Source organism: Trametes versicolor, assembly GCF_000271585.1.
Source record: "Trametes versicolor FP-101664 SS1 unplaced genomic scaffold TRAVEscaffold_3, whole genome shotgun sequence".
NCBI classification, from domain to species: Eukaryota; Fungi; Basidiomycota; class Agaricomycetes; order Polyporales; family Polyporaceae; genus Trametes; species Trametes versicolor.
This window is the reverse complement of record NW_007360323.1, coordinates 3,630,925-3,658,435: the sequence shown is the minus strand read 5'-3', so window position 1 is coordinate 3,658,435 and position 27,511 is coordinate 3,630,925. Positions and strand designations below refer to the sequence as shown.

At 59.9% G+C, this 27,511-nt stretch overlaps 7 protein-coding genes across 7 annotated transcripts; 4 read left to right on the top strand and 3 right to left on the bottom strand.

The window, feature by feature from the left end:
- Positions 1-606: 606 nt before the first annotated feature.
- On the bottom strand, positions 607-1,903 carry TRAVEDRAFT_27618 (uncharacterized protein; the record flags this gene model as incomplete). The annotated part of the gene is made up of 3 exons (XM_008036695.1): positions 1,469-1,903; positions 794-1,393; positions 607-738 (listed from the first exon to the last, which is right to left on the bottom strand). A coding segment is annotated over exon 2 (185 nt), but the record flags the coding sequence as incomplete, so codon positions are not given.
- A 5,708-nt stretch (positions 1,904-7,611) lies between these two features.
- TRAVEDRAFT_116492 (uncharacterized protein) lies at positions 7,612-8,260 on the bottom strand (the record flags this gene model as incomplete). The annotated part of the gene is made up of 2 exons (XM_008037765.1): positions 7,612-8,054; positions 8,110-8,260. The coding sequence occupies 2 exons, from the start codon at positions 8,258-8,260 to the stop codon at positions 7,612-7,614; spliced, it is 594 nt and encodes a 197-aa protein (XP_008035956.1).
- Positions 8,261-8,883: 623 nt separating this feature from the next.
- On the bottom strand, positions 8,884-9,785 carry TRAVEDRAFT_57346 (uncharacterized protein). The gene is made up of 2 exons (XM_008037033.1): positions 9,552-9,785; positions 8,884-9,486 (listed from the first exon to the last, which is right to left on the bottom strand). The coding sequence occupies exons 1-2, from the start codon at positions 9,724-9,726 to the stop codon at positions 9,215-9,217; spliced, it is 447 nt and encodes a 148-aa protein (XP_008035224.1). The 5' UTR covers positions 9,727-9,785; the 3' UTR covers positions 8,884-9,214.
- A 6,481-nt stretch (positions 9,786-16,266) lies between these two features.
- On the top strand, positions 16,267-17,369 carry TRAVEDRAFT_144853 (uncharacterized protein). The gene is made up of 2 exons (XM_008037764.1): positions 16,267-16,560; positions 16,622-17,369. The coding sequence occupies exons 1-2, from the start codon at positions 16,329-16,331 to the stop codon at positions 16,876-16,878; spliced, it is 489 nt and encodes a 162-aa protein (XP_008035955.1). The 5' UTR covers positions 16,267-16,328; the 3' UTR covers positions 16,879-17,369.
- Positions 17,370-18,704: 1,335 nt separating this feature from the next.
- Positions 18,705-19,759, top strand: TRAVEDRAFT_164255 (uncharacterized protein; the record flags this gene model as incomplete). Its single annotated transcript, XM_008037763.1, has 5 exons — positions 18,705-18,752; positions 18,855-18,957; positions 19,021-19,081; positions 19,142-19,253; positions 19,345-19,759. 5 exons carry the CDS (start codon positions 18,705-18,707, stop codon positions 19,612-19,614), a joined length of 594 nt encoding a protein of 197 aa, XP_008035954.1. The 3' UTR covers positions 19,615-19,759.
- Positions 19,760-21,229: 1,470 nt separating this feature from the next.
- TRAVEDRAFT_164252 (UROD/MetE-like protein) lies at positions 21,230-23,178 on the top strand. The gene is made up of 7 exons (XM_008037762.1): positions 21,230-21,572; positions 21,626-21,773; positions 21,828-21,899; positions 21,956-22,052; positions 22,117-22,373; positions 22,439-22,719; positions 22,779-23,178. The coding sequence occupies exons 1-7, from the start codon at positions 21,355-21,357 to the stop codon at positions 22,903-22,905; spliced, it is 1,200 nt and encodes a 399-aa protein (XP_008035953.1). The 5' UTR covers positions 21,230-21,354; the 3' UTR covers positions 22,906-23,178.
- Positions 23,179-23,426: 248 nt separating this feature from the next.
- TRAVEDRAFT_118314 (uncharacterized protein) lies at positions 23,427-23,959 on the top strand (the record flags this gene model as incomplete). The annotated part of the gene is made up of 2 exons (XM_008037761.1): positions 23,427-23,609; positions 23,672-23,959. 2 exons carry the CDS (start codon positions 23,427-23,429, stop codon positions 23,957-23,959), a joined length of 471 nt encoding a protein of 156 aa, XP_008035952.1.
- Positions 23,960-27,511: the final 3,552 nt, after the last annotated feature.

Here is a 27,511-nt window from a genome sequence, read left to right as displayed (position 1 = left end):
CAGTGGACTTTCTCCCCGAAGCCGCTGCTGTTCGGAAACATCCGTTCTTTCAATGGACATTCATCGGTGTGCTCTGATTTAGCACACCGGCCGACCAACAAAAATGGTGTGTGCAATGGGGTTATCACTCATTCCAACCAACCCTCGCAGCCCCCAAAGGCGAACCCCGCACGCCTTGTTCCCCCCGCCCGCCGCCCACCGCCCACCGCTGCCCGGCGACGCACCAGAGTCCCAGTCGCCCATTCTCTGCAATCATTGTTCTCCAGAGCTCTTCACACCATCTCTGCGGGCATCACAGCGCTCCGACGGGACTGGGACGCCCGCCCCGGGGACCGGCGCAGTGCCTGGGCGCACCACCCCGTTAGGTTGGCCCGGCGCCCCCCACCCGGGCTGCGCGCGCCCCCGCTGGCGGCCCTGCACGCTTCTGGCGATCACCTGGATCCGCTCCGCGGCACATCAATTTCACCACACACACTAGCGCGACGCTAACCCCATCGCGCCGGCGTCCCCCCAGGGCTGGGGGTCGAGGCGTCGACGTCCGCAGGCTGCGGGTATCTGACTTCGTGCGGCCTCACTGGCTTCCTGCGGGGTCGCGAAGCGGTTTCATGCTGACAGCCGTGTACGTCGGCGGCGGGCGTCGTCGACTGCGGGTGGTGCGGCGTTCTCGAGCGCATCCGCGGAACGCCCCGGCGCACTGGAGGGTTCGACTTAGACTTCCGGGGAACGTCCAAGGTGTGGGTGAGCGCAAGGGATGTGTGCATACGGGGATGCTGTGGCTCACTACTTACTGCAGAGCCTGTTCTAAGCGCATGCTGGCTTCCTGGCGTCGCAACTTACGTTGCTTACGCGATGGGGAATGCATGTCGCGGAGCGCAGCTCACCGACGCCGGACGCGCGCCCTCTCTCGATGTCCTCGTGCCCACCATGAAGAGCCTTGGCTCTGAGGCGCCGTTTCGACTGGAACACACGGAGCCACTAGCACCCATCATGTGCAATCAAACTACTCCCTTTGGCCTTATGTCGCCCTACCCCAAATCCGACCTTCCCCTTCCCTCTCTCCCTACGGTCGGGCCGGTCCCCCACATCGAGAGTGCGACGATTGCGCGCTTAGCAGTCCAACTGGCAGAGGCGCCCACAGCACGTCGCAGGTGGACATTGACTCTCGCGCCGTTAGAGGGGCCACAATCCACAATCTGTGCGGCGGGTCAACATGAACGAATATCGGACACTGCATTCGTTGTGGCATGATGTGGGCCCGAACCCAGATGCGTCCGTGGTCCGCGGGTGAGGACGGCCGGCGCTTCCGCCACTTGCGCTGCGGTCGGAAACGGCGTTCACGGCCGGAGTGGAAGGCCAGTGGAAAAACAGAGGTGTGTTGGTTGGAGGGCATACGGTGCGTGTACATCCTGCTGCTCTTCCGCCCGCCACGGGGGCTTGAACACGTCTGACGAGCTCCGGGTTGGTGTAGACCTGCCTTGTTCTACCTCGTTGCCACCAAAGGTGGCCTTTGGCACCACCGTGATGCAGGTCCACTCGGGCGTTGATAATCTAGGTGTTCGACGGATTGCATCGTGCGGTACCGGGTCCTCCATTCTACAACAGATATCGACCTCCCGATCTGCCAGGCCATCCGCGGCCACCGTATTTCCTGCCCTGTGGCCACGGGCCCTCATGGACCACGATGACTGTGCGAGACCCAGGACGTGGTACATCAGGAGACTGGGTTGCGCTCCGTCCTCGGTGGGAAGAACATGTCACGTCTATCCAGTGAGAAGCTCCCCCAACCATCGCGGAATCCCTCACCCATCCCCACATCCGCACTGCGATCTTGCGTAAATGTCGGGCCGGCTTCTGGACAATGTGCGGTGTGCACACGCAGCGCCTTCGACATATCGCTCTCACCGGGGCTCCATGTGAGCCTTCCTGCCGGGCCAGCAGGTCAGTGCAAGTGCGCTCTATTGGACGGATGACGGCTGACGTGCATCGCTGCGGTCTTTAAGTCTTCGGGGAGCGAGGTTCATCGCGGGGCCACCATTCATCAAGGCACTCGCAAAAGCACGCGTCCTTCTATCCTCGTAGAGAAGCGATGTCTGGATGCCGTGCCCTCGCGGGCTGCAAGGTGATGCTGGCGTGCCCGGAGAGCCCACGGGCGGTGGATGGGCTCGACGTCGACGCTCGGGGTTTACCGTACTCGTGCCCGCCCTCGCAAAGTTCCGACCGGGTCTCCAGGGGCAGACATTGAGCGCAATGTTTCGAAGTACGGGACATTCGAGACTTTCTGCTCGAACTCGGATTATCTGTCGCACCCCGTGGTACATCTTGGATCGCTACAACGTGGCAACTCCCACTCCCACCTAGCGACTGCGCGTCGGCGTTTGGTCCTCCGTTTACACCGCCGGCCGCGTGGTGTATACGAAACGAACGGACTCCGAATCATACGGTCATTCTAAGTGAGTTCGCCGCATTATAGCCATAAACGTTCTCCAACCTCTTCACACTTGAGGCGCGGCGGAAGGCAGGGGGCCGGGACAGCCCAACCACGCGATCGCTCCGCCAAGGTTCTATCCCCGCCCTGCAGCGCCAATCCCTCGGCGGGCATTGCCAGGCTGAACCAGAACACGATAGGAAAGACCCTAGAAATGCCCATCCTACCCTCAAAAATCAAAGCTGCGAGTGCGCGGGAGGCATCGTGGCTGCGAGTTCGCGCTGCGTTGCCTTCTGCCGCCGGTGTATGTGGGTCTATTCGGGCGACAGTTCGCATCGTCCGTTTCGCTGTCTGTGGCGGCGTTCTTAGGCTTCCCGATTGCAGCTCGCGCCCGAAGTTACCCCGGCAGGAAATCCTGCGATACGCTCCACGGGTCGAGCAGGAAACGCACCTACCCATGTGGAGGCGTGCAGTGCCGCGCGCGATATCCTGTTCCACCGGGCAGTGACCACTTCTATTCCGGGAAACGTTACTGCTCTCCTCGGTGCTTGCATCGCACGTGGGGCGGTCTGTTCAGCCCGTAGGTAGGCGTGATTGCGCTCTTTACCCACTGCATACGAAACTCTAACACGGAGGTTAGAGAAGTGCTCCGCGGTGGATCGGCCGGGGTTGTCGGCCACAGGAGCGATATATGTCACAACGTCACACAGCAGGCCCAGTGGCGAGCGTACGCTCGCCGTCGGACTCGCGGTATCGTCGCAGCTCCTACGTCGGGCGGAGTCCCGCTAGGGACCAAGCACTTCTGTCTCCCAGCTTTTCGAAGTACGAAGACGTACTGGGGTTCACAATGGACGCCGCTCCGCTGCGAGTGGAGGTTATGTCAAGGTTACTACGCTGCGCGGCGTGCTATCCGCGGCTCCTGCCCCGCAGGTAGGGGGACTAGCGTTCGTTTGCGCCATCACGCCGGGTGTGTCCCCATTTTGCTATCAGTTCGAAGCGCAAGTAGAGGGTCCGCCGCACCGGGGGGATGGCACCGCATTCTGGACGGGAACCCGTCTGGGGTGAGAAGGCCCGTGGCCGCGTGATAAACTCTGCGCAGCCTTGAGTCTATGCAGCCCGTTCTCGACTCTCACAACCGCCCCGAGTGGGAGTCGGCACTCTCACGCCGACCATGTCACGATGATAGCATGAGCGTCGAGAGTCGCCGCGGGCGAATATAGCTTGCCCCTCGGAGAAGTGCGCTTTCGCGCCTTCTGTGAAGTTGGGCGCATGATAGATCGCGGTCATGGTGAATTCTGCATCCTTTTGCAATTTCGGGTGCTTTTTTTGAGTTTCTCACTGGACGTCAACGGGGTTCATGACGTCCCGTACTGCATATTGGCACGGGATACTACCGCGATGTCACGGCAAGCTATGACGTGATGGCGTTAGTAGTGGCTGCATCGGAAGCCTGAGCTTCGTCGTTTCTCTCGATCTCCCAATGCGTCTCTTGGCGCGGCGTCCATATACCTAATGAATCGCTGTAAGTACAAGACCTAGACAGATTTATTGGGCGGCGGTCTGTGCACTCTCGACAGATGGCTGTAAACTGTTGGATTCTGATCCCACTGGGCGGAAGGTCCGGGCCGCAGCAAGGTTCAAATCGAAGGGTCCGATACCAGGCTAGGATAGCCTTGCATAGGCGGATGAGATTTGATGCCCCATCGCAGTTTTGCGTTGGAGGTGACATGTTCTTCTGCAGAAGTAGTTGGAGACGTACAGGATGTACCATGGCAGTGCGGGGTGGCGCCCTATGAAGTTGGAAGGCCTTGTATTCTCGTTTTTGCCCGTCCACTACACCGAAGGTTTGATGAGCACACTACCCCGTTGAATGAGATTTAGCGCAAATTTTTGAGCGGAGCGGCACTGGCCATGCCCCGAGCGAGATGGATGGGTGTAGATGGGGCATCGCTGATGATGAATGAACTTAAGGAACCGCGGGAATTGAATAGGTTGAGCACCGCCACATGGCAACATTGACTCACCACCAGAGATAGCCGCCCGCATCTCTCTCTTGCCGAATTCCCATCCCTTCCGCAGGCGTGACAAATTACTCTTTGGTTTTTCGTAGGTAACTCTGCCGCTCACAGGCGCATCTTTCAGCGTAATCGGAACTGTCCTGTCTGACCTGCAGATTCTCAAATGTCACGCCAGCTTGGCTACCATCTCATGCCGATTTTTGCTAGCCGAACTCGGGCGATTCCCTGTGGCGCGTGGCTGGTGCGTTTTATTCTCCGAATGTCGTTTAAGTAACGTCGTTCACGATCAGCGGCTTGTCGCAGGTATGACCAGATGTCTCGCTAAGTCTATACGACTGATTGTGGCCGCTCGAAGAGGCTCCAACTAGACCATATCGGCACCTGTCAGACGACGCCATGCCGTTGATATCGTCCCCCAGCAATCCACACACAACTGCTTTCGGGAATTTCGTCTCGCCACTCTGGCGCCCTGTACTCGGCAACGCGGTACGCGATTGTCGAGGTGTCGTACGTCTCGACTATGAACGGAGTGCTCACCTCCGCGCTTCTCTTCGCTCCCCACTTCATTGGAGTGAATGACTGACTATACAGGGCCTCCGACGTGACCACATGCTATTGATACCTCGAAACTCACGAGTTACGTGTCGTGCGAGGCAAGTTGCCGCGCCTGAACTCTCCAAAGAGGCCTCCTCGCTTTCGTTATCAATTAACAGATCCGGTTCCGCGATGTTGCCGTTTTTCTGAACATAGCTGTAGGCCCCAACTCTCCGCCGCCGCAAGTGGCCGCGCTCGCTACAACATCCGCGGGAGGCATGTGGTCTCAAACTCTAGAAATGTCCCAATTCACATGCACCGGCCGGGTCCCGCACTGCAACGTGTTTGCCTCTTCTTATGCGAAGTTCTAATTTCCCTTGGACAAGCCGCCTCGGACTGGCTCCGCACTGCTACGAGGCGCCGACCCCGCGACATCGGATGGCGAAGACCCGCTCGCTCGTCCGCTCCTCTTCTGATTCACCGCCCCTCCCAGACCTGCGAGGCTGTTCCCCCCGGCCGCTCCGCGCTGCTATCGAACTCTAGTGCACGCTCGACGCTTGACATCTGCAGGGAAGATCATTCAGCCGTAGGGATCGCATCTGGTACACTCAGGCAATCTTTTGGGCGCAAGATGGGTAGCCTTGCGCGAACAACATCGGGGGCGGGGCCTTTACCCTCTAGGAGGATCTGCGAGCGACGTTGTCGGTACGTTCTCCCAGCTGCGCACGTTGCTGCATGCGTTGACCACTCCCGTTATCAGACACGGCTTCCAGAGCCCGCTGCAACCCTCGTCATCGAAGGCTATCCAACATAGGCATGCCTATCCCTCATCGCCCACTGGAGGGCGCAGGGACAGTACCGCGGAGATTGACTCTACGTCGACAGACGTACCGATCGTATGTGTGCCGCAGCGATCGATGGTCGCCGATGTCGACAAGCACCCTATCCTCCTCAGTTCCTGTAAGCAGCATCCTCCGAAGCTGACGGCGCGCGCGTTCGTAACAGTCCGACCGGCTTGCCCTCTACCTCCACCGGCGTACTATCTGGAGGCCCAACGTTCGCCTTGGACAGCCCTCGAAGACGGCCGCAGACGTACGTGGTTCCTCGGCAGCGTCCAAACTGTCCTTGTACCACTTGCATGTCGCGGCGATGAGACCGCAGGCTCGCACCTGATGTTCTGGACGATGCGGGGGATGTGTCTGTGGATTGTGTGGATACCGGACGTAGCGGGAGATCCAGCGGCCGCGCAGTATGTCGCGCTTGTTGCGCCGCCCTGCTCTGGCGGCCCGCGGGGATGACGAGGGTGTGGGTCTACATCGGCCCTTGTGGGCGATATGGTGCTGCACCCCGCCGCGCACGGCGCACGGTACACGAGCTAGGTACCGATCCGTGCCTGTACATGTGCCCCAACTCTGTCTTGAGACGTATTCTATAACGGCGAGCCTCCCTCCCTGAAGTCGTCCCTCGACGAGCTCCTCGAGGCGGGGTCTGGGCGTTCTCCGGCGTCCATTGGTCTCCCGTCTCCAACGCTCACTCACACACCCAAGGGGCGACTGCGCCTCGCCCTCCAGCCTCCCCGTGTTCGTCTCGACGCACGACGTCGCACCCCCTATGCACGCCACATGTTCCTCGCGCGATTCAATTTGCCATACGGTGCCGATGGCGCGCCTGGCAGGTCTACTACGCCCGGACGGACAGCGTATATTCCTGGCGCGGGAGCCTGCGAGAGCGCGCTGACGTCTATGGCTATCTATTCACCCGTGGGAGCGTTCATTATCCCGCGGACCCCCTCAGTCCAATAAGCTCGCCGCGCAGGCGATCGCCGTAAGCCTTCCACGCTGTCCGCATACCCTCCGACGCTGCGGCCGCATACGTCTGCGGCAACGCAGCACGCTCCGGGCTCCGGGCCCCCTCCGGGGAATGGAGAATGAGGGGGCAGCAGGTACGGGGACTCCTACGCTCGATGCCCTCCCGCCCCCGCTGGGGCGCCCAATTCCGAGCCTGCAGGCCCGCGGCGTCGCAGGCGCTGCCGCCCGACGCCGGTGCACCACGCGCGGCGCCCCGGAAGAGGTCCGCCGCGCTGGCCCCGTGGGTACGAACGAGGGAATCGACGCACGCCGACGAGGCTGAATGCGAACTGCGAGCTTCGAATGCGCCCAAGAAGATCAAGATGATTGATTGGTGGGGGGACCCACCCCGGCGGTGGGTGGGGGAACAGATGGGGCGTGCTACTACACAGGGTCGGGGCGATGGGGGTGCGGGCCCCCTCAGGGGACAGTCAGGGGCGGGACCAGCGCGAGCTGACGGTAACTAGTATACAAAAACGGTGCGCGACATTTGTTGCGATTTCGACGGCAGCGGGGGAAGCGGGAGCTGGGGTGAAGTAGAGCGATAGAGATAACTTAGGAGAACATACTGCGGCTATCGTAGAGCGGCGCATGCGATAGCAACCAACGGCGGGGACAGCATACGACGAGTGGGTCCATGTGCAGTCCAACAACGGGGACAGGGACGGACGGGGGCGAGACAACGCGAGCTGCCAGTGGCGCAAGGGGAATGTTCTTTTGATGCGCGGGTGCGGGCGCTGCTGGATGGTGGGTGGTCCGCGGAGCCCAACTTCAAGCCCCGCGTCGCTCAGCGAGATCGGGGCGCAGGGCGGGAGGCAGATCCCTGCTGGAACGCCGGGCGAAGCGCCGCAGGCGCCTCGTCGCAGCTGCACCCGGGGACGGTGCACGCGCGGGAGCGCGCGCCCTGGCGGGACTGTGCGGGCGGGTACACCTCTGATACCGAGCGCGTGCGCCCCTGGGGGACAGGATACGGCCTGCTCGCGTCGCGATGGGCGATGGCGGGGGTTTCGCTGCGGTCGTCGCTGTCGCCGAAGGACGACATCGAGGAGGACGAGGCGGGGGAGGAGTGCATGCGGTAGAGCATCTGTGGCTGCTCGTCCTGGTAGTAGAGCGGTTGGTACGATGTTGGGGGAGTGAGCGTGTGGCCCTCGCGGTGGTTGCGGTAGTGACGGCGCATGTTTGAGTTTACGCTGAAGCGGCGACTGCACCCCGGGTACGGGCACTCGAACGCTGCGGGGGCGTGCATCAGGATATGGAGGGGAAAATATGGAGGCGCAGGACGTACGTTGGTCGCCCGTGTGCGAGTTCATGTGGATCCGGAGGCTGCTGGGGCGGTTGAACCGCCGATGGCAGATACCACAGCCATGCCGCCTGTCGTCGTCTGGGGGACACTCATCCGCGGAAAGCACATACGTGGGCAGGTTCATCTCAGCCATGATTTGGAGGGCCGATGCGGATCGCGTCTGCATGAGGTTGGGTTGACCCGTATGCGGAGAGCCGGAGTGACGACCACTCGAGTGTCCGCCGAACGCATGTCCAGTAGGGGGGGCACGTTGCAACGGCATCGCAGGACCCAAGCGAGTCGCAGGGGGGTGAATAGGGCCGTAATGGTGACCCAAAGTGTGTGCGCCACCGTTGCTGGCGGTAGGCGGGCGGGTAGATTGCGACGGTGCCTGCGATCCAGGGAGTGACGTCGGCCAGGGCGGGCGTGTTTCGTGGTGGACGTGACCCTCAGAGCTGTCAAGCTATCGCGTGCGGGGTGTCAGGTCGTGCACACGGCGGGCGGCCCGACCAGGAAGGTTACGCTTACCCTAAGCGGAGGCGCGGTGGCGCAACTGGTGGCGGGGGAAACGCGAGCGTTCTGGATGGGCTGGGTCTGCAGCTTGTTGAAGTGGATATCTGGCGGTGTGTTTCGCGATGAGCACTTGCCGCGATAGTGCAGGAGGGGATGAGGGGGCGGGAGGGTACGCACCGGGAAGCAGGTCCTGTATGCTCGGCAAGGTGGGCCGGGAATCCGTCGATGAAGTTGAGAGCGACATGACAGAGGGGACGTGCGGGGGGATTGACGAGGGAAGATGAGATGGGGGGAGAGTTGGGAGGCTCAGAGCAAGGACTACCACATACAAGGACAGCGCGGTTATATACGGACTGCAGTCGCAGTGCCACAACCCCCCTAAGAACAAACGCTGAAGATCACCAATCACTGGGGAATTCGACGAGATGCCCCGGTGCGCTGAAAGGACTTATACGGTATGCTTCGACAGCGCCGGGGGGTACAATTATTGCACCGTGAGAACGCGGCCATAGATACACGGCCTGCCGGGTCCACAGCTGCGTCGCTATTGTGTTCGAGGTCGCCCTAGTGTGTCGTGAAGCTACCGAGCGGACATTTACAGCAATGTCGCAAGGCAATGTAGATGGAGGCGGCGGGTGCACAGCGCCCGCGCCGTGAAAGCTCCGGGATTTGCGATATTCCAGATGCGCGATTCACAGCGCTCGCCGGCTGTGAGCGTGGACGAACCGACCTCGTGGCCGCGCCCATATTCGGAAGATTGTGGTAATTGAGTTCCGTCTAGCGCCTCGATGGGACTCCAATCGCGGACAGGCGGCGATGCCGTGTTGGGGACTTGCATTAACCACCGGTGCTCTCGATTAGCATGATCTGGCGAGAATCGTCAGAAAACAGCGTTGTTCTGCGTACGGCCCGCGTCTGGTGACCACACTTGCCTCCGTTCCCTTGGAATCTGCGCGGAGCCGCAGTGGGCTCCGCAGCTAGCCTCCACCGGTGGGAGGAGTCCGGTGTCGAGCTGGCAGCGGAGGGGAGAGCATCTCGCACCGTGTATTCCATTCGCGGGTGAATGGCCCGCAGCGGAAGCAGGAGCCGGGGCCCCCGTCCCCCCATTAGTCCCCGCCGTTGCAGCGTCGAGCGGTGACTGGGGTGACTCGCGACCGCCGACGCCCAGGATTGCTTCACCGCAGCGATCTCTGACATGGGTGGCATCGCCAGAAACCTAAGTTGCGATGGGATGATATTGGCGTCCACGCGCGGGGGGTGGTGTTTGGTAGTCGCCATGTCCGATCCTGGCTGCCCAGCCGCCGAACGCTCTCTGCCGGCATCACGCCCCGTCCGCCCCGTCCGATACCGTGCGAGGCCGCCCGCAGAGGGGCGGGCGCTGAGCCCAAGGGAACGGTGTTCTGGAGTCATGGAAGGAGGCCGCGAGGCTGAGGCTGCGGCTGGGGGGCAATGCCCATGTGACAGATGCGCGATGGCCCCGGCTACCACACAAGTTGCCGGGGAATCGATGCGGGCCCTCAATTGAGTGTTCTGCCCTCCCCAGAGAGCGTCTTGCCTCTGCCGACGGGGATTCGCCCGACATCGGAGTGTCTGCATCGGCGGAAGAGCCTGTCGAGGACGCTATCTGGCGGCAGCGGTGCCTAACGCGCTGCGCGACAGGCCATTACGGCGTGCATGACATCAACGATGCTGCTGCCCTCCGCCAGGCCCAGGCGGCGCCGGCCAGTTCCGCGACTCTCCACCGACATAGACGGGCGTGAGAGGGGGGAGCAGGCGCGGGCTCCTGTTCATGGCTAGGATCTTTCCCTGAGGCTCAGAATGATCGTGAAATCGCGAAGCGGGTCCGCAACAGAGATTGGTCGTACCGCATCCGCGGTTATTTCCCCCTTACGGATAAAAGCGGGCACCTTTGTCCCGAAGCGTCCTGCACCGGAGGCGCGCCATGCGCTGCAGCGGGGGGAGTGGCAGCGACTCCCATACCTGCCGAGAAGCGGCGATGGATAATGTCAGGCGAGAGAGCCACCAGCACTGCACCGCCGTCCGAACGAGATGGAGCCGTGATAGAAATCAGCGGCGCGCGGCGTCGACCTTGTATTCCTAGCTCGCGTGTGGGTGCTATCAGTCGAAGGACACCGGCGTGCGAGAGTGCAAAGGCTCACTTTGACGGCTCGTCGCTTGCAGGCAACACGACCCTGGTTTCTGGCTTGTGCGCATCCGAATTGCGGCATTGGCCGCACACTGGCAACGCAATTTAGACATCTTTTCTTCTGGAAATGATCCTGAGCCGGCGAAGACTCCACGTTCTTACCCTTCGCGTGCTTTCCTGCATAACGGTCACGTTTAATTTGCGGACGCAATCTTGATCCAGCGTTGGGACTCTCCATCGAACCATAACTGGCACCGCACAACACCCAGGGTCCTGGACGCACCGCATCTTGCGTCCACGAACAAGCTACTTGAAGCGCTTATTTGCTTCGTGGACGCTGGCAACACCACGAGTCCGCTGCGCGCGCTGCGCCCTGCCAGAGTGATTGGTCACTCGAATCTGTTGTGCAGATTTATCGCCTGTAGATGTGTTTGAGTTCGACAAGGTTCGACATACAGATGAGATTGTGCAACATACGAAGATTGATGTCGACTTGCGCAGCGATACGTAGTCAATGTCTTCGCACGTGTGCATAGAATGACTTTCATTCCGTGGGTTGCGCGGGTGAGCCAGGCGACCTCGGTGAAGCTGCGACCAAGATACGAAAGTGCCCATAGCAATATGACCGCATGCCTAAACGTTTCTCCCGTCAGGTAGGGACGCTGAAAGATAGGAAAGCGCTACTTCTTACCTGCGGGTGGAGGCCCGGAAAGATCGAGACGGTTGACATGGATGAATACCCGGTAGGTCCGGGTACACTGCGGTCGTCAAAATCCAAATACACTACCCGGTCGTAGAAATCCCGTCTATAGAATCTCATCCAGCCATCATCCGCAGGTTACAGCCTCTGAATGTTACGTTCAGGACATGTATTCAGTACCTCAGTAGGCCAGTACTGGCGTGTCGCCCAAGTGCCACGTCACAGAATATCATGCTTGTTCCGGGATGCCTCAAGGCTCTTGCGCGCCAGCAAAGTTCCAGTCTTCCGAGTTCGCGCACAGCTTACGCAAGGTATAAGCCCCGAGTTAATATGTCTTAGTCCAGCGTCGAGCGGCAGCGTTCCGCACAAAGTTCGGAATTGGTGGAATGAGAGAACAGAAAGGACGTCGATTGATGATACGATCGGCCAACAAGCGCCCGCAGCGCCCCGGCATCCTAACAGATCGCCGGAAGTCCCAGGCCCGATCCAGGCGCGACGATCCCCACATCCCGCTCCCGACACCGCCCTCCCCAACATACGCCCGCCCTCGAACATTGCGCCCTCCCGCGCGGGCCCGTGACCCACCGCATTGCCACAACCCCTCGCAGCACCCCCCACAGCTGTTACGCGAGCGGTTCCTGCGAAGCCCGCACCCCTCGGCTAGCCCGTGTGTGTGTGCGTAGCGCGGCGAATGTGGTCGCGCAGGTCCATCAGAGCCCGCGCGTTCCCTCCGGAGAAGCCGGAGGGGCTGGCGGTGCAGGCAGCTCGAGCCGTGCACACAGAGCGCCCGCGGGGGGCTTCGTAGAGGCCCCGAGCGAGCAGACGAGGCCCCGCCGCCCATGGCACGGGCCGGGCGCGCGCGCTGCCGGCGACGAATGCGGGCGCCGGGTCCCATGGGGCGGCCTCGTGCTGCGATAGGGCGAGGGACTCAGGGAGGCGTCGCGCGCGGCAGAACTGGGGAAGCACGCGGGGGGGTTCCGCGGGCGCGTAACTGCGCGCGAAGCGTTCGCGTCCGGGCGGGGTGTGTACGAGTGTGTACGAGAAGCCGCGGCCGATGACGCGCGTGCAGAGTGTGAATGCGCGAGAAGAGGAAGGCGGGATCGGGTGTGTTGCGTGCGGGGCTGGTGATGCCGAATGCCCGAGTGAGGAGTGTTCGGCTTTGCCCTAGCGTGGCACTATCGCTCGCCTGACCGGCGCCGTGGGTGCGGGAGGCGAGAAAGATGTCGTGAGCGAACACTGGAACCTTTCGAAGACCATGAGCCTAGAGGCGGGGCAAGACGTAAGGACCTTAACATGCGGCATATGAAACACATAGCCTGAGCGTCAGAAGAACGAAGGCAGTGCCGGATTCAGTGGGTGTGAGTGCGGATGCGGCTCGTACGGTGATAAAAGGCTTTACTTTACGTTCCGTGCGGCCTCGAGGATTGTCTAATACTGCGGCAGCGCAAGCTAGACGGCCTGCGATCCATTAATGACGCAGTCGAAGCAAGACTGTCGGTTGTTAGGCGAATTTCTGCGACGGATTGCCGCGTGGACGCATTACACCCACCGTCGTAGACACAGAAGGCGTTTCAAGCTTTGCGATAAGCGATGGCGTACTTGGGGAGATTGCGCTCCGAATCAGCGTACGAGACGCGATTGCGCAGTAGGAGCACAACGAGGTGCGGCGTTTCCGCTCCCAAGTGCTGCATGCAACCCCTAGCCGCAGCAGGCCCCTGTCCGCGTTTGGAGTTCCGTAAGAAGAGACCATGCGAGCGCAACTAAGAAGCACTCACGACTGTTTGCACAACAGCTACCGAGTCCGCTTGCTGTGGCGTACAGGGGTGGTTCATCTTCACGTGGAGGGGCTTCCTGTTGATTTCGTGTATCGCTCTCATGATCATCTCGACAACGTGCAGGGCGAACCTGGTACTAAGTTTGTCGGCATTGTTCCTCGCACGGGCGTGGCGCGTCCGCGGGCATTTGGATCAGAAAGAAGCGTGGATTTTGGGGAGGAAGCAGTGCGGACCTGCACGTAAGATGGATCGTGCGTTTTCGGAGTTGGATGAGGCCATGCCGGCGGGTAAAACATCGTCCTTGATGCGCTGCAATGTGAAGAACAAGGACCGCAGATTTGAAGTGCTCTGTTATGGGGATGTCGGGCGGCGCACATCGCGAGATCGTTCGTCAGATGCACAGCAAGAGTATGTGGAGTTTGTCGGTAGATGTAGATGTCGGTCATGCGGTGATTTTGAACAACGTGCATGGATTCCTGAGCGACAAGGCGCACTTGAGAGCTCCGGTTCGCCGTAATTGAGTTTGTCGAGGACACTGCCTCTTACGCCATAGTGGATAGATGTCTTGCAGTGCAAAGTTTCGTCTGTCGAGTCGGCTGGAGGCCATGCAGGGAAGCATGGTCTCTGCGCTGGAAGGTTTAGCGAGTACGGCAAACCAGAGGACGGTGCAGTGACTTACTGAAAACGTGCCGAACCGTGAGTGACATCCGCGGAAGGATGTCAAAGAACTGTATCGCATTTCCCCCCCTGAGAGCACCGAGGTGGATGAACGATGATGAGAGAAGCTAGCACGAGTCTCGTGTTCCCGTATGATTCCCAAGCGAGGGTCAAAGACGCGCCAAGTCGGAGTCGGAAGGCGGCAAGCTGATAACACCGAGGTATGGAGACCTGTGTAGCGTCCGTCATCGTTCCGCCGGTAAGCATGTCGGTGTCCTAATTCGATGCGCTACGATCATGAAGCCGGAGTGAGCACAAGGGTAGAAAGAAACATCAAGATATGGAACATGCACCGACACACCTCGTGGGTGATTAATTGATTGGGCCACCTGCACACCAGAGATCTCGTGTTCTCACCTGCTGTCAATGTACTTACTCACTCCCTCGACCGGGGTCACTCTCTAACACCGCTCTGGCCCGATTATCTGGGGACTTTGCCTGTGGAGTCCCATCAATGTGAGCCTTGACGACGAATAGAGAAGGGAGGCGCCACCGAAACGGTTCTCGGCTCTCGGTGGGTCTTGCCACTAGTTTCGAATCTTGACATGGGCGGCCTGTCCTGGCGGCGTGTGGTGGCGAAGACCGTAGTAGGTGCACATCGCAGCTCCGCAATCTCCAGGAGCAAGACACGTGTTTGCGATCAATCTGAAGAAACGCAGTGCCAGCACGGAGGTTTTTTGGGTGGATCCGCCGTGCATATGAGGGTGAGAGAGAGAGGAGACGGTCCTGTAGAATCGAAACGCGAGGCAGGCAGAGCCGGTTCTTCGGGCCGCCCCAGTGTTATCGTGGATCCGTGACGATGTTGTCATTGTGTGCGTCACACTCACTCTCCGGCAGCGGGCGTCTATGGGCGTCTACACGATGCACTCCGCCCGACACGCTTTCGCTCGTGCGAAGTTTCGTCCATGCCTCATGCCCTCGTCCGGCGAAACGCCCCGCCATCTCTCGGTGTATTCTCTGCAAGTGCCCACAGCGCAATAAGTACATGTACGTCTCCCCAGCGCCCCAGCCACATCGGTCCTCCGCGCCTCGATCCGCGCTCATCGCACTTGCAGGTGCTGCCACAGCGCCAGCCGCAGCCTGCTGATCGTCCAGCATTAGCGATACGAACCCCGATCAGCTTCGTATGCTTCCGATAGACGCGGCGACGACTACGCATGGTGCCTTATAGTGAGCGCACTGCTTGGAAGACGTCGCGGGGGGGATGTGTTTCCGAAACGTGCCTTCTTCAATGCCGGCGGGCGTACTACCGTACCCCATGGTCGTCCACAAAACGCTAAATTGAGGAGCCGAAATCTCAGCCATGCGTGACTGCCGCCCCATCAAACAGATAGCGCGGTTCTGGTGGTCATGACCGTCTAGGGGCCTTGCCCCGAACGCCAGATGCAATGGATCAATGTGCGTCGCCAACTCAACATTGGCCCAGGGTGAGAGTTTGCGGCGGCCATAATTCAAAATGCGAGCTTCCCCACAGCGCTGGTGATCTCGATGCAAGGATGCGAGCCCTTCGTCGGAGCTCAAAGGGCGTCTTCTTCAGAGGGCGGGCGCAGCATAGGGGTGTTCCAGCAGTTGGCACGCACCGCATTTGATAAACGTGGTTCTCCGGCACTCACGCCATGCAGCTGCGCCGAGGGGAGAGAGAAGCGAAAACAGGGAGTTGCCGAATTCAAATGGGAAAGGGACATTGTGCGGTCTGCGGTTAATACGAGGGTGGATGCTCGCGTCGGACTTCTATCTGCCCTCGCACCTTCTTGCCTTTCTCTTTCCTGCACTATCGACATGCGGTCAGAGGGTGGCAGCGCAGCCCTTCCTCGGGAGTCCGTCACTCTTCCAGGCATCCGCTCGCTATTCCCGGGTAGGCGCATTCCTACTTTCTCTGTGCACTCAGTACGGCCACTCATACAACTGCACTAGACTTATGGACTGCCCCTCATGAATCTCGTCCTTTCGTCAGCACTGCGAGGAAGTTGCCATATCCACACTTCGACGCAGAAATAGCCGTCGAACCCCATGCCAACGCCCCGCCATTGGTGAGCTTGTCTGATTCTGAATTGCAGAACACGTCTGAACGCACCGTCTACAGAGAGCTGCGCTATCTGATGCCCCAGGCTGCAAATCGATGCGTCAGTTTTCCGACCGAAGGCGCACTCTCCCGCCGATATCGCAGGGCGCCACGGCGCCGGCCCCCACCCTCGCACCACCGGTCATTCAGCTTCCCCCCGGTTTGAAATCGGGAATATCCCGCAAGACGACGTCCTCAAATTACTCGCTGGGCATCATGCGGCTCCACCCACTCACCGCCGACCTCGAGCAAGTCGCCTCCAGCTCGAGTGTAGCTGCCCCTCCGCGAGCGCACTTCCGTGCAGGCCTGATGCCATATCATCAAGAGGAGGTCACCGACGCGCACGCAGACGAGATACTCAACGCTTGCGCCCAGCCAGCGTTCCGTGTCACGGTCCCGACCTCCCTAGGCTGCACTACTGTCGAAGCACACCCCGACGAGGTCGACAAGTCTCGCCCCCACCGTTGTCCGCAGTGCGGCAAAGGGTTCAATCGGCCCAGCAGCCTCGTGACGCACGTCAACATGCACACCGGCGCAAAACGTACGTCATGCCCACTCCTCGTCCATGCGCCCTCCGTTGGAAGATGCTGAACCCTCCGTAGCGCATCCATGCCTTTTCCCCGGCTGCCTGCGGCGCTTCAACGTCAAGTCGAATATGCGGCGACACTACCAACGTCACCTGCGACCGCACCCCCCGCTTCGCACGCGAGCGTCGAGCTCCACCTCCCCCGCGCTGCCGTCGGCGTGGATGACCCCGTCCGACTCGCGCTCGCCGTCCCCGCTCGCGCGGAAGTACCTGGCGCAGATGGGCGTAGGCCGCCCCATGCGAGCCCCGAGCCGCCTCGACCGTCCGGCGTGACGCCGTGTCTACGCTAGGGGCAGCTCTTTTAGGGCCGCTCTCTGCTCCTGCTCGCGCTCCCACCGTGAGCTCCACCTGCGCCCGTCCTCGGTCGCGCACACCCACGCGAGGCGCGGCGGCCGCACGCGGGTCGAGCTGGTGACGCGCCGCCATGACGGGCGAGCGAACCACGGCGACGATTAACCGTCGGAGGCAGGCTCGCACCTCCGCACGGCGGCCGTGCCGTGGGAGTGCCCAGGGAGGATGTGGGCATGGGCGCGCTGGCGAATTTGTCTCTTGGGGGCAAGATAGGGATGGTTTGCGGGCGGCGCGGGACGCTTGGTGCGGGGAAACACTGGAGTTGTGCATTGATACTCGCCGGGCGCGAGTGATTAATGAACACTCGGGGCGGGAGGGGGGTGTTTCGAGTGCGTCATACGTCGACATTGTTTTATTCCTGTATCATATATGGGTGTGCGCACTGGGTCGGGCTCACCTCCGGCTGGGTCTATATTTAAATGCTAATACCCGCTATATATTCAGGCCTTGGGCGGATAGTGTGATATATGCAATGTTACGCATGACCTTCTTGACGCGGACCCGGCCTATAGTCCGACCGCCGGAGGTTGAGGCGCCTCCGTTCTACGACATACGCCGTTGATTCTCTACACGCTCATCCTCCCCGCCTGCCTACAGAGTAGCACTGCCTTCGGGCTACAGCTTGACCCCCGCTGTGTCGTTCGATCTGGTGAGGAGAACACCTTCACCCGGATCGTCGTACCGAAGAACACATAACACGCCGATGCCACGGTTGTTTTTACGGCAAACTCTGTGGGGTTCGAACAGTTCGACCCAGCCACAGGCGTGTCCAGAACTTCATCAGGTGAGCACCTATAGCCACACTAGAAGGGGCTCTGCTTTGCACGTTCCACACTCAAAGACGAGTAAACGGCTCGAGTGACACGATGTCGAGGACATGCGAGTACTCGAGCTTCGAACGAACCGCGGTGATGACTGCGCAGTACCCAAATTGATCTTCGTCAAACCCAGTCCGCGCGAAGACGGGCAATCCAATGGTGAGGATCGACGCCGTGTGTCCATCCCGTAAGATCGAGCCGCTCCCATGCTAGTGCGGGCTCAGGCTGTCTGTGGCGCGGTTCTATCGGTTCTATATGGGTGTCGAGTGAGTCAATTTGGCGGCGCGGTTAACATTCTGATACCACGAACGCGGTGGCTGTATTACTTGAGTCGACTCGCCTATGATTATGGCTGACAGCGTTGACGGTATTGACCCCGGGACATGGGCACATATGGGCCACATGGGCGCTCGGCGTGCTCGGGCGGGCGGCTATGACCGACGAGGCCGAGGGGGGCGGGGACGAGGCGCGCGTGGAAGTGGCGACGCGTCCTCGCGATGATCATCTCCTTCGGTGTGCGGCAACCACGACGAGGGAGGCAACCGCGATAATACTCCTCTTCGATGCAAAATCACTGTGCGCATGGCCTCGCAGGAGAGCACCGCGCGTGAACACGTCCAATGACCGGAGGTGCGATGAAAATCCGACCGAGCCCATGCAGATCATCCGAGTCGACGGAGGACGGTGACTGAGAATCGCGTGCGCTGCGGCGTTCCCTAACGACCGCCCCGAGCACTATCCCTAGCTTCTATACAGAACACATGCCCCGCACTCAGTGACTGGTCCGAGAGCTCAGGGGGTGCTCGGCAAGCAGCACTTATATTACCGCCTCGCGCGCGACGCCGTCGCCGCCGTTCTGCTCTTCCCTCCCTCCCCCTTCCTCCGTCGCGCGACGTTCTTTGGCCGCCCCGACCGGCGTAGACCGCCGCGATGGGTCCCCTCACCACTGTCCTTCGTCTTCCGCTTTATGTCACATTGGTGCGTCCGCCTCGGCTGCCCCCCGCGCGGGGGGCTTGTGCCCTGTGCCTCGCAGTCTGCAGAACGTTCGTTACTGATGTCGAGCCTCGACGCGTGCGGCAGTGGGTTTTTGCGGCACTCCTCTTCATCTTCACCGCTGTGAGATTGAACTACACCCTCCACCTACCGAAAGGAGACCCCCTCAATGGCGGCTCGGACTTTTTTGGTATGTTTTCTGTTTCCGCGACGCCTCATTAGAAGCGCCCGCGCTTACTGTGTGCTATTCTAGATCCCATCGTGGCGCATCTGCTCGTCTGCTCAATGCTCGCTCTCGGGTCAATACCCTTCGTGTAAGCATCATATCGCAGTTCCTCTGAAGGCGTATCTGACAGAGCTGACTCCCGCGACAGGATGCATTGGGTGCCACAGTTGATCACCTCGGCCGCTTCGGCCAACCTCTTCGAGCTCGCAGCGCTCTCTGTCATCTGGTTACTATGGCTCGTCGGATGCGTAGTCTCGACGGTGAGAACCTCCATCTCACGTCTATCGAACGCGTGCTTATCGATGCCCTCTATGTCGTTCGCTGTTCCTCCTTGGGATCACCACCGCGCAGAGCATCTGGCCAAACCTCTCGTTTTGCTACCAATTCGCGCCGTGTCGCATCCTATCTGCGATGATGGCCTTCGCCTGGCTCGGCTGGATCGTCCTCGTCGTCCTCATTGTGCTCGCCGTGCTCAACGCGGTGCAGAAAGCGCGCCCCGCGCGGTCCCCGCTCGTCGTCGAGTGGGCCGCCACAAACTCCTTCAATGCGCGTTCAGAGTACGCGCGGTCGGAGTATGGGGGCAGCAGTGTGCACAGTAGCAACATGAGAGAGGTGGTGTAATATGCTGTACGTTGTGTTTGTTTGCTTGTTGTCTGTGAGCGTTGTATCGTTGTTTGTTGTTTTCGCGTTGGGAAGGATAGTTTGGGTTGGATACCCCGCTGTGACTCTGGACCTGTAGAGGCAGTCTTTTGTATTATTGCTTGCGACATCCATTTCAGTTTGACGTTTCCGTGATTGGAAGTGTCTTCATGCTGAGTGCGTTCAAGCCTGTTCAAGCTGTCAACGTCGTGCGAAGTCCCTCGATAGCCGAGGCGACCCGCAGGTAAGCGCGCCAGTAAGATACCAGCACTTCCTCCATCCATCCATCCATCCTCCATGTCATCACATAGCGTCTCAGAGACGAGCTTTGTCCAGCTGCGCGCAAGGGGATCTGTCAGTTCTTCGCCTCAATACCATTCTGTCTTAGGCCTATTTAATCGGCCCTCTCCCTCCCGTCTTACCCTTGTTCTTACCACCACTATCCCCGGCTTCAACCCACAGGCTTCAGCAACTAGCGCTTCGCATATACTCCCGCCGCAGTTTCCTGCTTCCTCCGGCGCGTAGTCAGAAGGACTCATGATTCAAGCTCACCCCGTTTGCTCTGCAAATTTGGCTCAACCGCGAACACAGGCTGATTATATGTGCGTGAGCTCGTAACTTACGTTGACGCAGCCGCTACTGATCCTAAAGGGGCAGAATCGCGGTCACGAGGGTCCGCGAAGTGCTTCTATACGCGCGACGCGTCGGTGGGCTGCGCCTGGATCGTCCGAACTTGGCGGCGCGGGGCTTCGAAGTACGATCGTGCCTATAAATGAGGAGAGTTTACAGCCACAGTACGTCGAGCCTGGGTTGTTCATGCGCACATTCACATAGTCTGATTTGTGTCTGCGTACATAGCTGGGAGTGTCCATGGTGTCCTTACAGCTCCAACTGAGATGATTAAACTGGGTCAGCTTTAGCACATGCAACGCCGGCGTCTTGAGGATGCGGTAGCATTTTAAGCGCCTAAGCCTCATTTTCTGGAATCGGCATCTCTCGGCAACGATCTGCGGCGGCCTTCATCTAGACGCCGGTGTACCTTTGTGGACTTGAACGCTCTCGCTCATCGAGCCCGACGTCGTCGAGCACGCCCGCCGCGATGTCAAGGACGCATGTGAAGCAGCCGTGGGTGGGTACGTTCATGTCATCCCTCGATTCTCATCTCGCGATAACTCGCCCAGACCCCGCGGCCGCTTACCAAACTCTCCCAGCCAGCGGCGGACGCGCACCCTCCGAAGCACCCTCCTGCCCACCCATTCTGAGAGCGTTCACAAGTACTCTATCGTCCGTCTGCAACTGGCACCGTCTGGAGCCCTCGCATGCCCCTGCTGTCCCTATCCGCAGTCCTCGCTGCCCTCCGACCTTCTATCGCGTCCTCCGCAACACTCGACGGCCCTCCATCGCGATGTCACATGTGCAGTCAGTCGACCGCTTATGCCGCACTTGGGGCCCGCGCGCAACATCCTCCGCTGTTCGTAAACGCCAAATGTTCAGATGTTCTCAGCAGGCCGCCGCCCGGCCTGATCGTGCTCTAATCGCGATGCCACTCTCCCGCGGCTAATCCGAATTCCCCCAACCCTGCCAGGGCCCTATATAGCGGCGGCCGCCTGAGAATTTGCGCGCATCCGCTCTTCCGCCTCTCTCTCCTGCCAATTTGCCTCTCGCTGCGTCTGCTTCAACTTGCCTATCTGTCGCACTTGCTTGCCCGCGATCTACCCTGCCATGTCTGCGCCCACTCTCAAGCTCAACCCCCCGTTCCGCGCGGAGCAGATCGGCTCCCTGAAGCGGCCGCAGGCGTTGCTCGAGAAGCGCAAGGAGTTCGAGGCTGGGAAGTGCACGCAGGAGGAACTGCGGGTGGTCGAGGATGAGGCGATCAAGGCGGTCGTCCAGGTACAGCGCGAGACGGGAATCAAGGGTATCACCGACGGCGAGTTCAGGAGGTGCGTTTTTTCCGGGCATCTTGCGAAGCTCGATCGTAACGGGGCGCGCGCAGACACATGTTCTACGACGGCGTGTTCGACAACCTGGACGGCATGAAGCACATCAAGCCCGTCCCCATGCACATGCTCATGGACTACGTCCCCGATGTCGCCGCGTTCAAGGAGCACGATTTCAAGGGTGCTGACACCTACGTCTGCGTGGTACGTACACAACTTGTTCTTCTCTTCTCCCGAAGGAAGCTCACCTCTCCACAGAGTAAGCTCAAGCGGACGAAGCAGTTCTACGTGCCCCAGTACGAGGCCCTGAAGGCTCTCACCTCACCAGAGGTGCGCCACGGTCTCCTGATCACATCTGCGATGTCATCTGCTGACCGACCGCGCAGGAACACAAGAACCTGAAGATCACGATGGCCGCGCCTGAGTGGTTCCACCTCAGGCACGGCGAGTACGCGTACCCGAAGGATGTGTACAAGAACGACGGTGCGCCCAGCCCTTCTTTTTCGGCGCTGCCAACTCAATCTGATCGGGCGATGTGTGCGAACAGATGAGTACTTCGCGGACATCGCGGTGGCGTACCAGGCGGAGCTTCAGGACCTGTACGCGGCTGGCTGCAGGAACATCCAGATTGACGACCCCCTGCTCGCGTACTTCTGCGCGGAGTCCATGATCAAGGGTATGGAGGAGCGCGGCATCAACCACGAGGCGCTGCTCGACACCTACATCAAGGCGTACAACGACTGCTTGAAGAACCGCCCCGCAGACATGAACGTCGGCCTGCACTTGTGCCGCGGTAACTTCCGCGTACGTTCGGCCGTCTCAATATCACCATTATCGTGTGCGATGCTTATAGGGAGGATATCATGTAGAGCGGAATGCACTTCAGCGAGGGGGGCTACGACCGCATTGCGATCAAGCTGTTCCAGGAAATCAACGTGGACTGCTACTACCTCGAGTACGACACCCCGCGCGCGGGCACTTTCGAGCCTCTCAGGTTCCTCCCGCCGCACAAGGCGGTTGTGCTGGGGTTGATCTCCACCAAGTTCCCGCGTCTGGAAGAGGTCGACGACCTCGTACAGCGTGTGCGCAACGCCGCGACTATCATCTCGGGCGGCGACGAGAAGCGCTCGTTCGAGGCCGCGCTTAACCAGTGCGTATCTCTTTTCTTATAATCACAGCATATGAGGCTGACAGAACATTTTGTTTTAGGATTTGCATCAGCCCGCAGTGCGGATTCGCGTCGCACTCGGAGGGCAACCTGGTGGACGACCACGCGATGCGCGAGAAGCTCGCGCTCGTCACGCGCACCGCCCGCGCCATCTGGGGCGAGAACTAACCCACCCCAAAAAACCGCACATCCACGCACCGCGCCCTTGCCTCCATGAGGGGCGGCGGTGGTAGACTGGGGATGGCGGCGGGCTCAACGCCCGCTCCGCGCGAGGGTGGATTATTACTTCTACTTCTGTGCTATTGGGCACCACAGCCGGCCGAGCCAGCGCCCGGTGCCGCCCATGTTGGCCTGATTCAACTCGATCCTGGGGGCGTGCAGCGAAGTGTATTATGTACTTGTACCATCATACAGAGATGTCGAATACCACCCATACCTCCCACCGGCCGCGGTTTTGTGTGCTCATGGCCGCGCATGAGACTCAGAGGGACGGGCTCGGAATGTCGGTCCGATGTCCCGACGCCACGTGCTGACGCGCGCCATGTACGATGCGACGCGTCGTGTCGCGTCGCGCCTGTCGTTTCGTTCTTCCCACCACCATCAAGCTGCTTACTCTGCGTGATCTTCCTGCAGCTGTGTCCTCTGTGTCCTCTGTTTGGAACTTTACTGCGAACTGCTTTGGACTAGTCATGCTCGTCCCTGTCAACGTAAACATCCCTGGACCTTCTTCTCCCGCACATCGCAAACTACCACCTCAGCTCGTCCAGTTTGGGTCGGACGAGCTCGTGCTCATAGAAATGCAAGGTTCACTAGAAGTGGATGGAAACAAGGATAGCCAACTTGTCGGGAAGCTGCGGCTCGACCCTGCTACGGTACGCCATTCTACCCCCTGTTTTGGAGTTCAGGTCGTGACCTGGTACTAATGCTCCTACAGAATAAGCCGACACTGCTGATCGGCCACCATTTGCTCGAGGGAAAGCTCGTGAACCTCGCGAAACCGCTCGCCGTGCTACATCGAGCCGACGCGCCCGCGGACGCGCCGGGGGAGTCGATGGCCGTAGAGGACTCTGAGCAGGGATCGCAGCAGACAAGCGGCGCGCCGAAGAGCTGGGATATGGTCGCGATCGTGAAACGGAAGATGGTGTTCGCGAAGCGGCCGATGCCTATGGTGGGGAGGCCTGCGTCGGGTGCGCCGCTGTCGCGAATAGGCAGCAAGGCGTAGTTGGGATTTGGTGGTGTTCTGTGGTATGTCCATCGGGATTTTGTGTCGTCGTGACTTGCCCAGAGGCTCGTTTGACGTCTCTTTCCCTAGATGTGTATTATAGCCTGTGTATCTAGCCATATAGCAAGCCCCGCGGTCTGCGAGAGGATAGCCATTGCTGCTTCACCTCAACCTTGGTGTTCTGATAAGATGGTCGTATAGTGTGCTATGCTGCAAGGCAGGTGAGTAGATGTGACTTGACATGTTCACTGGCCCAATCTTATGCAAACCTCACAACTAATGAACATGACCGCGCAGGGTACACCCTCCTAGGCGCATGCAGCGTACCCGCGACTGTGCCGCGCATCCCGCACTCGTATCTGTCACCACTTCTTGTGTCCGTCGACGTCCCAGTCCCCCTTCGGGAGGAACGGTCGTCTTCCGCCTCCGAACGTGACGCTCGTTCACAGGCATAGGTGCCTTTTTCTTCGTTCCTCGTGGACACGGACACCTGGTTGCGCACTTCTTGAATCTACGCTGCTGGTGAAGAAACCTCGCCCAGGGTGCCTATAGACCGCCTTACTGACGAATACACCTTGCAAAGGCATCGCAACTGTGTAGCCACACCCAAACTCCTCTGCTCATGGACGGCTTCCGAGGTGAGTCTGAACCCAGGCTTCTGCGTAGAACGAAGTCCTGTCATACATTCGCTCAAGATCTGGCTCCCGATGTGGCGTAAGTTGTTCTACACTTCTGTCATCTGTGAAGCCATGTCGCGCACCTACTTTGACGGGTTTTGACCCGCGCCCGTGTTCGGCATATAACATGCACTCTGTCACATCGCGCGCTCTTTGTTTTCTCCCTCCTCCTCCCATCTCCGTCCTTGCTACGCCCACAGTAGAGATTCGCCACCTCCCCTTCGCTCCGCTTCATCCGAGTCTTACCACGATACCAAGGTATCTATTGCATATATGCGCGTAGTGATTTGCATGTGTGTTGACAAAAATACTCTCGTGCAGATGTCTCTCGACCCAACCCGCTCGAGTCTCAATACCGACGTCCTCCTAATGTCATGAAGTTCTCCAACGCGTCGACGATCTGCCGTCTGATGCAGATCTCACGCCAGCTCTACCACCGCGGCCCCAGGCTGCTCATCCCTCGCGAGCTCACTCTCTGCCACGAGCCCGAGCTGGAGTCGTTCATCGCGTTCATGTCTGCCGAAGCGCCCTACCGTTTCAAGTTCCTCTGCAACATCATCTTCACGGGCGGCGCGCTCTCGGAGCGCGTGGCCCAGTTGCTCGAGTTCTTCATCCGCTTTGCGCCGGTGCTCAAGCTCGAACTCTGCGGTGTCGCGCTGGCCGACGCGTTCTTCGGCTCACACCCTGCACTCGCAAGCGCGTTCGCTACTTTGATTGGCATTAAAGCGCTCGAGTTGACCGAGATGGGTCCCGTGAGCGCCGCCATGCTCAAGTCCTCCCAGTTGCAACTGACCGGCGTAACGCTGCTCATAAAAGCCCCGCCTGCCGGACAGAGAATTGCTGGTACAGATGATGGCGGCGAGAACGACGCAGACCATGAGGACGATGCCGAGGGAGGAGACGAAGATGACGAAGAAAACGTAGACGACCAGGCTAAGGACAATGGGATCACGCAAGCAGAGGCTCGTAACCCCATCCAGCTTCTGAGCAGGTTCAAGCGCACGCTCCGCTCGTTCTCTGCCAGTTAGAGTCTCACCGGCCCTCATTCGGTGCTTTACAACATTCAGTACCCGCTCGTCACCGAGCTCTGCCTCGAAAACAACGAGCTCCCGATCACCAGGCACTATGTGCGCGCCTTCCCAAACCTCCGCTCCCTCTCCGTCAGCACCTCCCCACAGCACCTCAGCACATTCTCCAAGAACCCGGGAACCTTTCTGCTCCCCTACCAGACGAACGAGGCGCAACAGCTGACTTACGGGACCTGGAACGCACTCATGGTCGTCAGAGGCACGCTCTGGGACGTCTTCCTCCTCGCGCTGCAATGCCCCGTGAGGTGGCTCACCATTTGCGGGCCGTGGCTCGACGCGCTGTTCCTCTCTCCCATCCTACGGCCCACGCAGGCCCCATATCTGCAGCTGGAATCGTTCGACGTCACTGTGTTCGACAACGGCCAGTTCGCGCAAGCGATGGGCGACCCGAGCTCGGCCTGCCTGCGGAGCCTCGACATCTCCCTCGCCCCGGGGAAGACCGTCCGTCCCACGGAGATTTACATTCTACATACGCTGGTCAGTGTTGTATTCGCATCGTGTGTCCTCAGTGTCTCGTCCTTACGCCGTTTCTGCACCCGCAGGACATGCTGATCGCCGGCCTGGCGGAGACCTCCGTCCACACTGTCGGGCTCAGCATCTGCTGCTCGGCCCTGCAGAATCCCCTCCTCCACGCTACCAAGATCCGCCAATGCGACCTCCGCGCGCTCTTCATGCCCGGCAAGCCCTGCGCGGCCGAGCTGAACCTCGCGACGCTCGACCTAGACGCGCTCGCGCACCGCATCCAGATTATGATCCAGGTGGCAGCGCCATCCATCCGCACCGTCGTGGTGACGCTCGCCGGGCTCCGCGGGCGCGAGGACGTGACGGTCGTGGTGGGCGCGGAGCACGCGCTCGCGCTGGGGCAGGATGCGGTGGAGGCCATCCCGCTCAAGTTGGGCGAGGTGATGCGGGAGTCGTCGGTGAATGGTGCGCGATTCTTGCAGGAGGTGCGGGAGGGCAGGGGTCCGGAAGTGCGTGCGGTGTCTGGCGCTGAGGTGGACAAGCTCAACGCTAGAATCTACTCGGATGTGTAGTAGGATACCGGTTTTCCAGATTTGTTGTAATGATCATTAGGAGTCAACAATTTGGCTCTGCACGTATTATAGAGTCTTCAGGAGCTTTGTTCGCGTGTCCTCGATTTAGGGCGCGAACCATCCTTTGCGATGTTACGATTCGAGATCTGTTGACAAGTGTTTGTATATATGCGCGTACGCAGAGTATCGCCGCGTCATTGTAGTGTGCGAAGTACTTAAGCGCGACTTACGCTAAGCGAGTATGGCGCTGCCATGCATGAGATCTGAGGCTTTCGCACATCGCTATCATAGACTAAAGCGAGAGTACTTCTTCCTATGAACGGCCACCTCGGCAATAGCGAGCGTGTGTCTACGGTAGACTTATGTAGTCCCACCTAGCCAGTTAAGCAGTAAAAATTGTTCAGAGTACACTCGCCCAGACCCCGGGTGGGTTGCCGCATGTAATTAATTGTACAATGCAGACGCTACGCTCCCCAGATACCAAACTCGGCTTTACATCCACTCATGCTCCCTCAGGCTGCGTTCTCCACGGCGCCTCCTCGGGCCAAATTGCATCCGAGTCGGTACCGCGGCGGAAAGGGCTGTCAACGTGCGTGTGCTGGCGTGGTGGTGGGAGTGACGCTTACGCTCATACAGCATATGATGAGTAGCGTGTTTGCGGGTGCTTGTCAAGAGCTTCCGATCCTCACGACGCCAAACAGCTACGCACGCTACCCGCGCGCTTCAAGCACATCCGAGTCTCTCTTGTCTAAA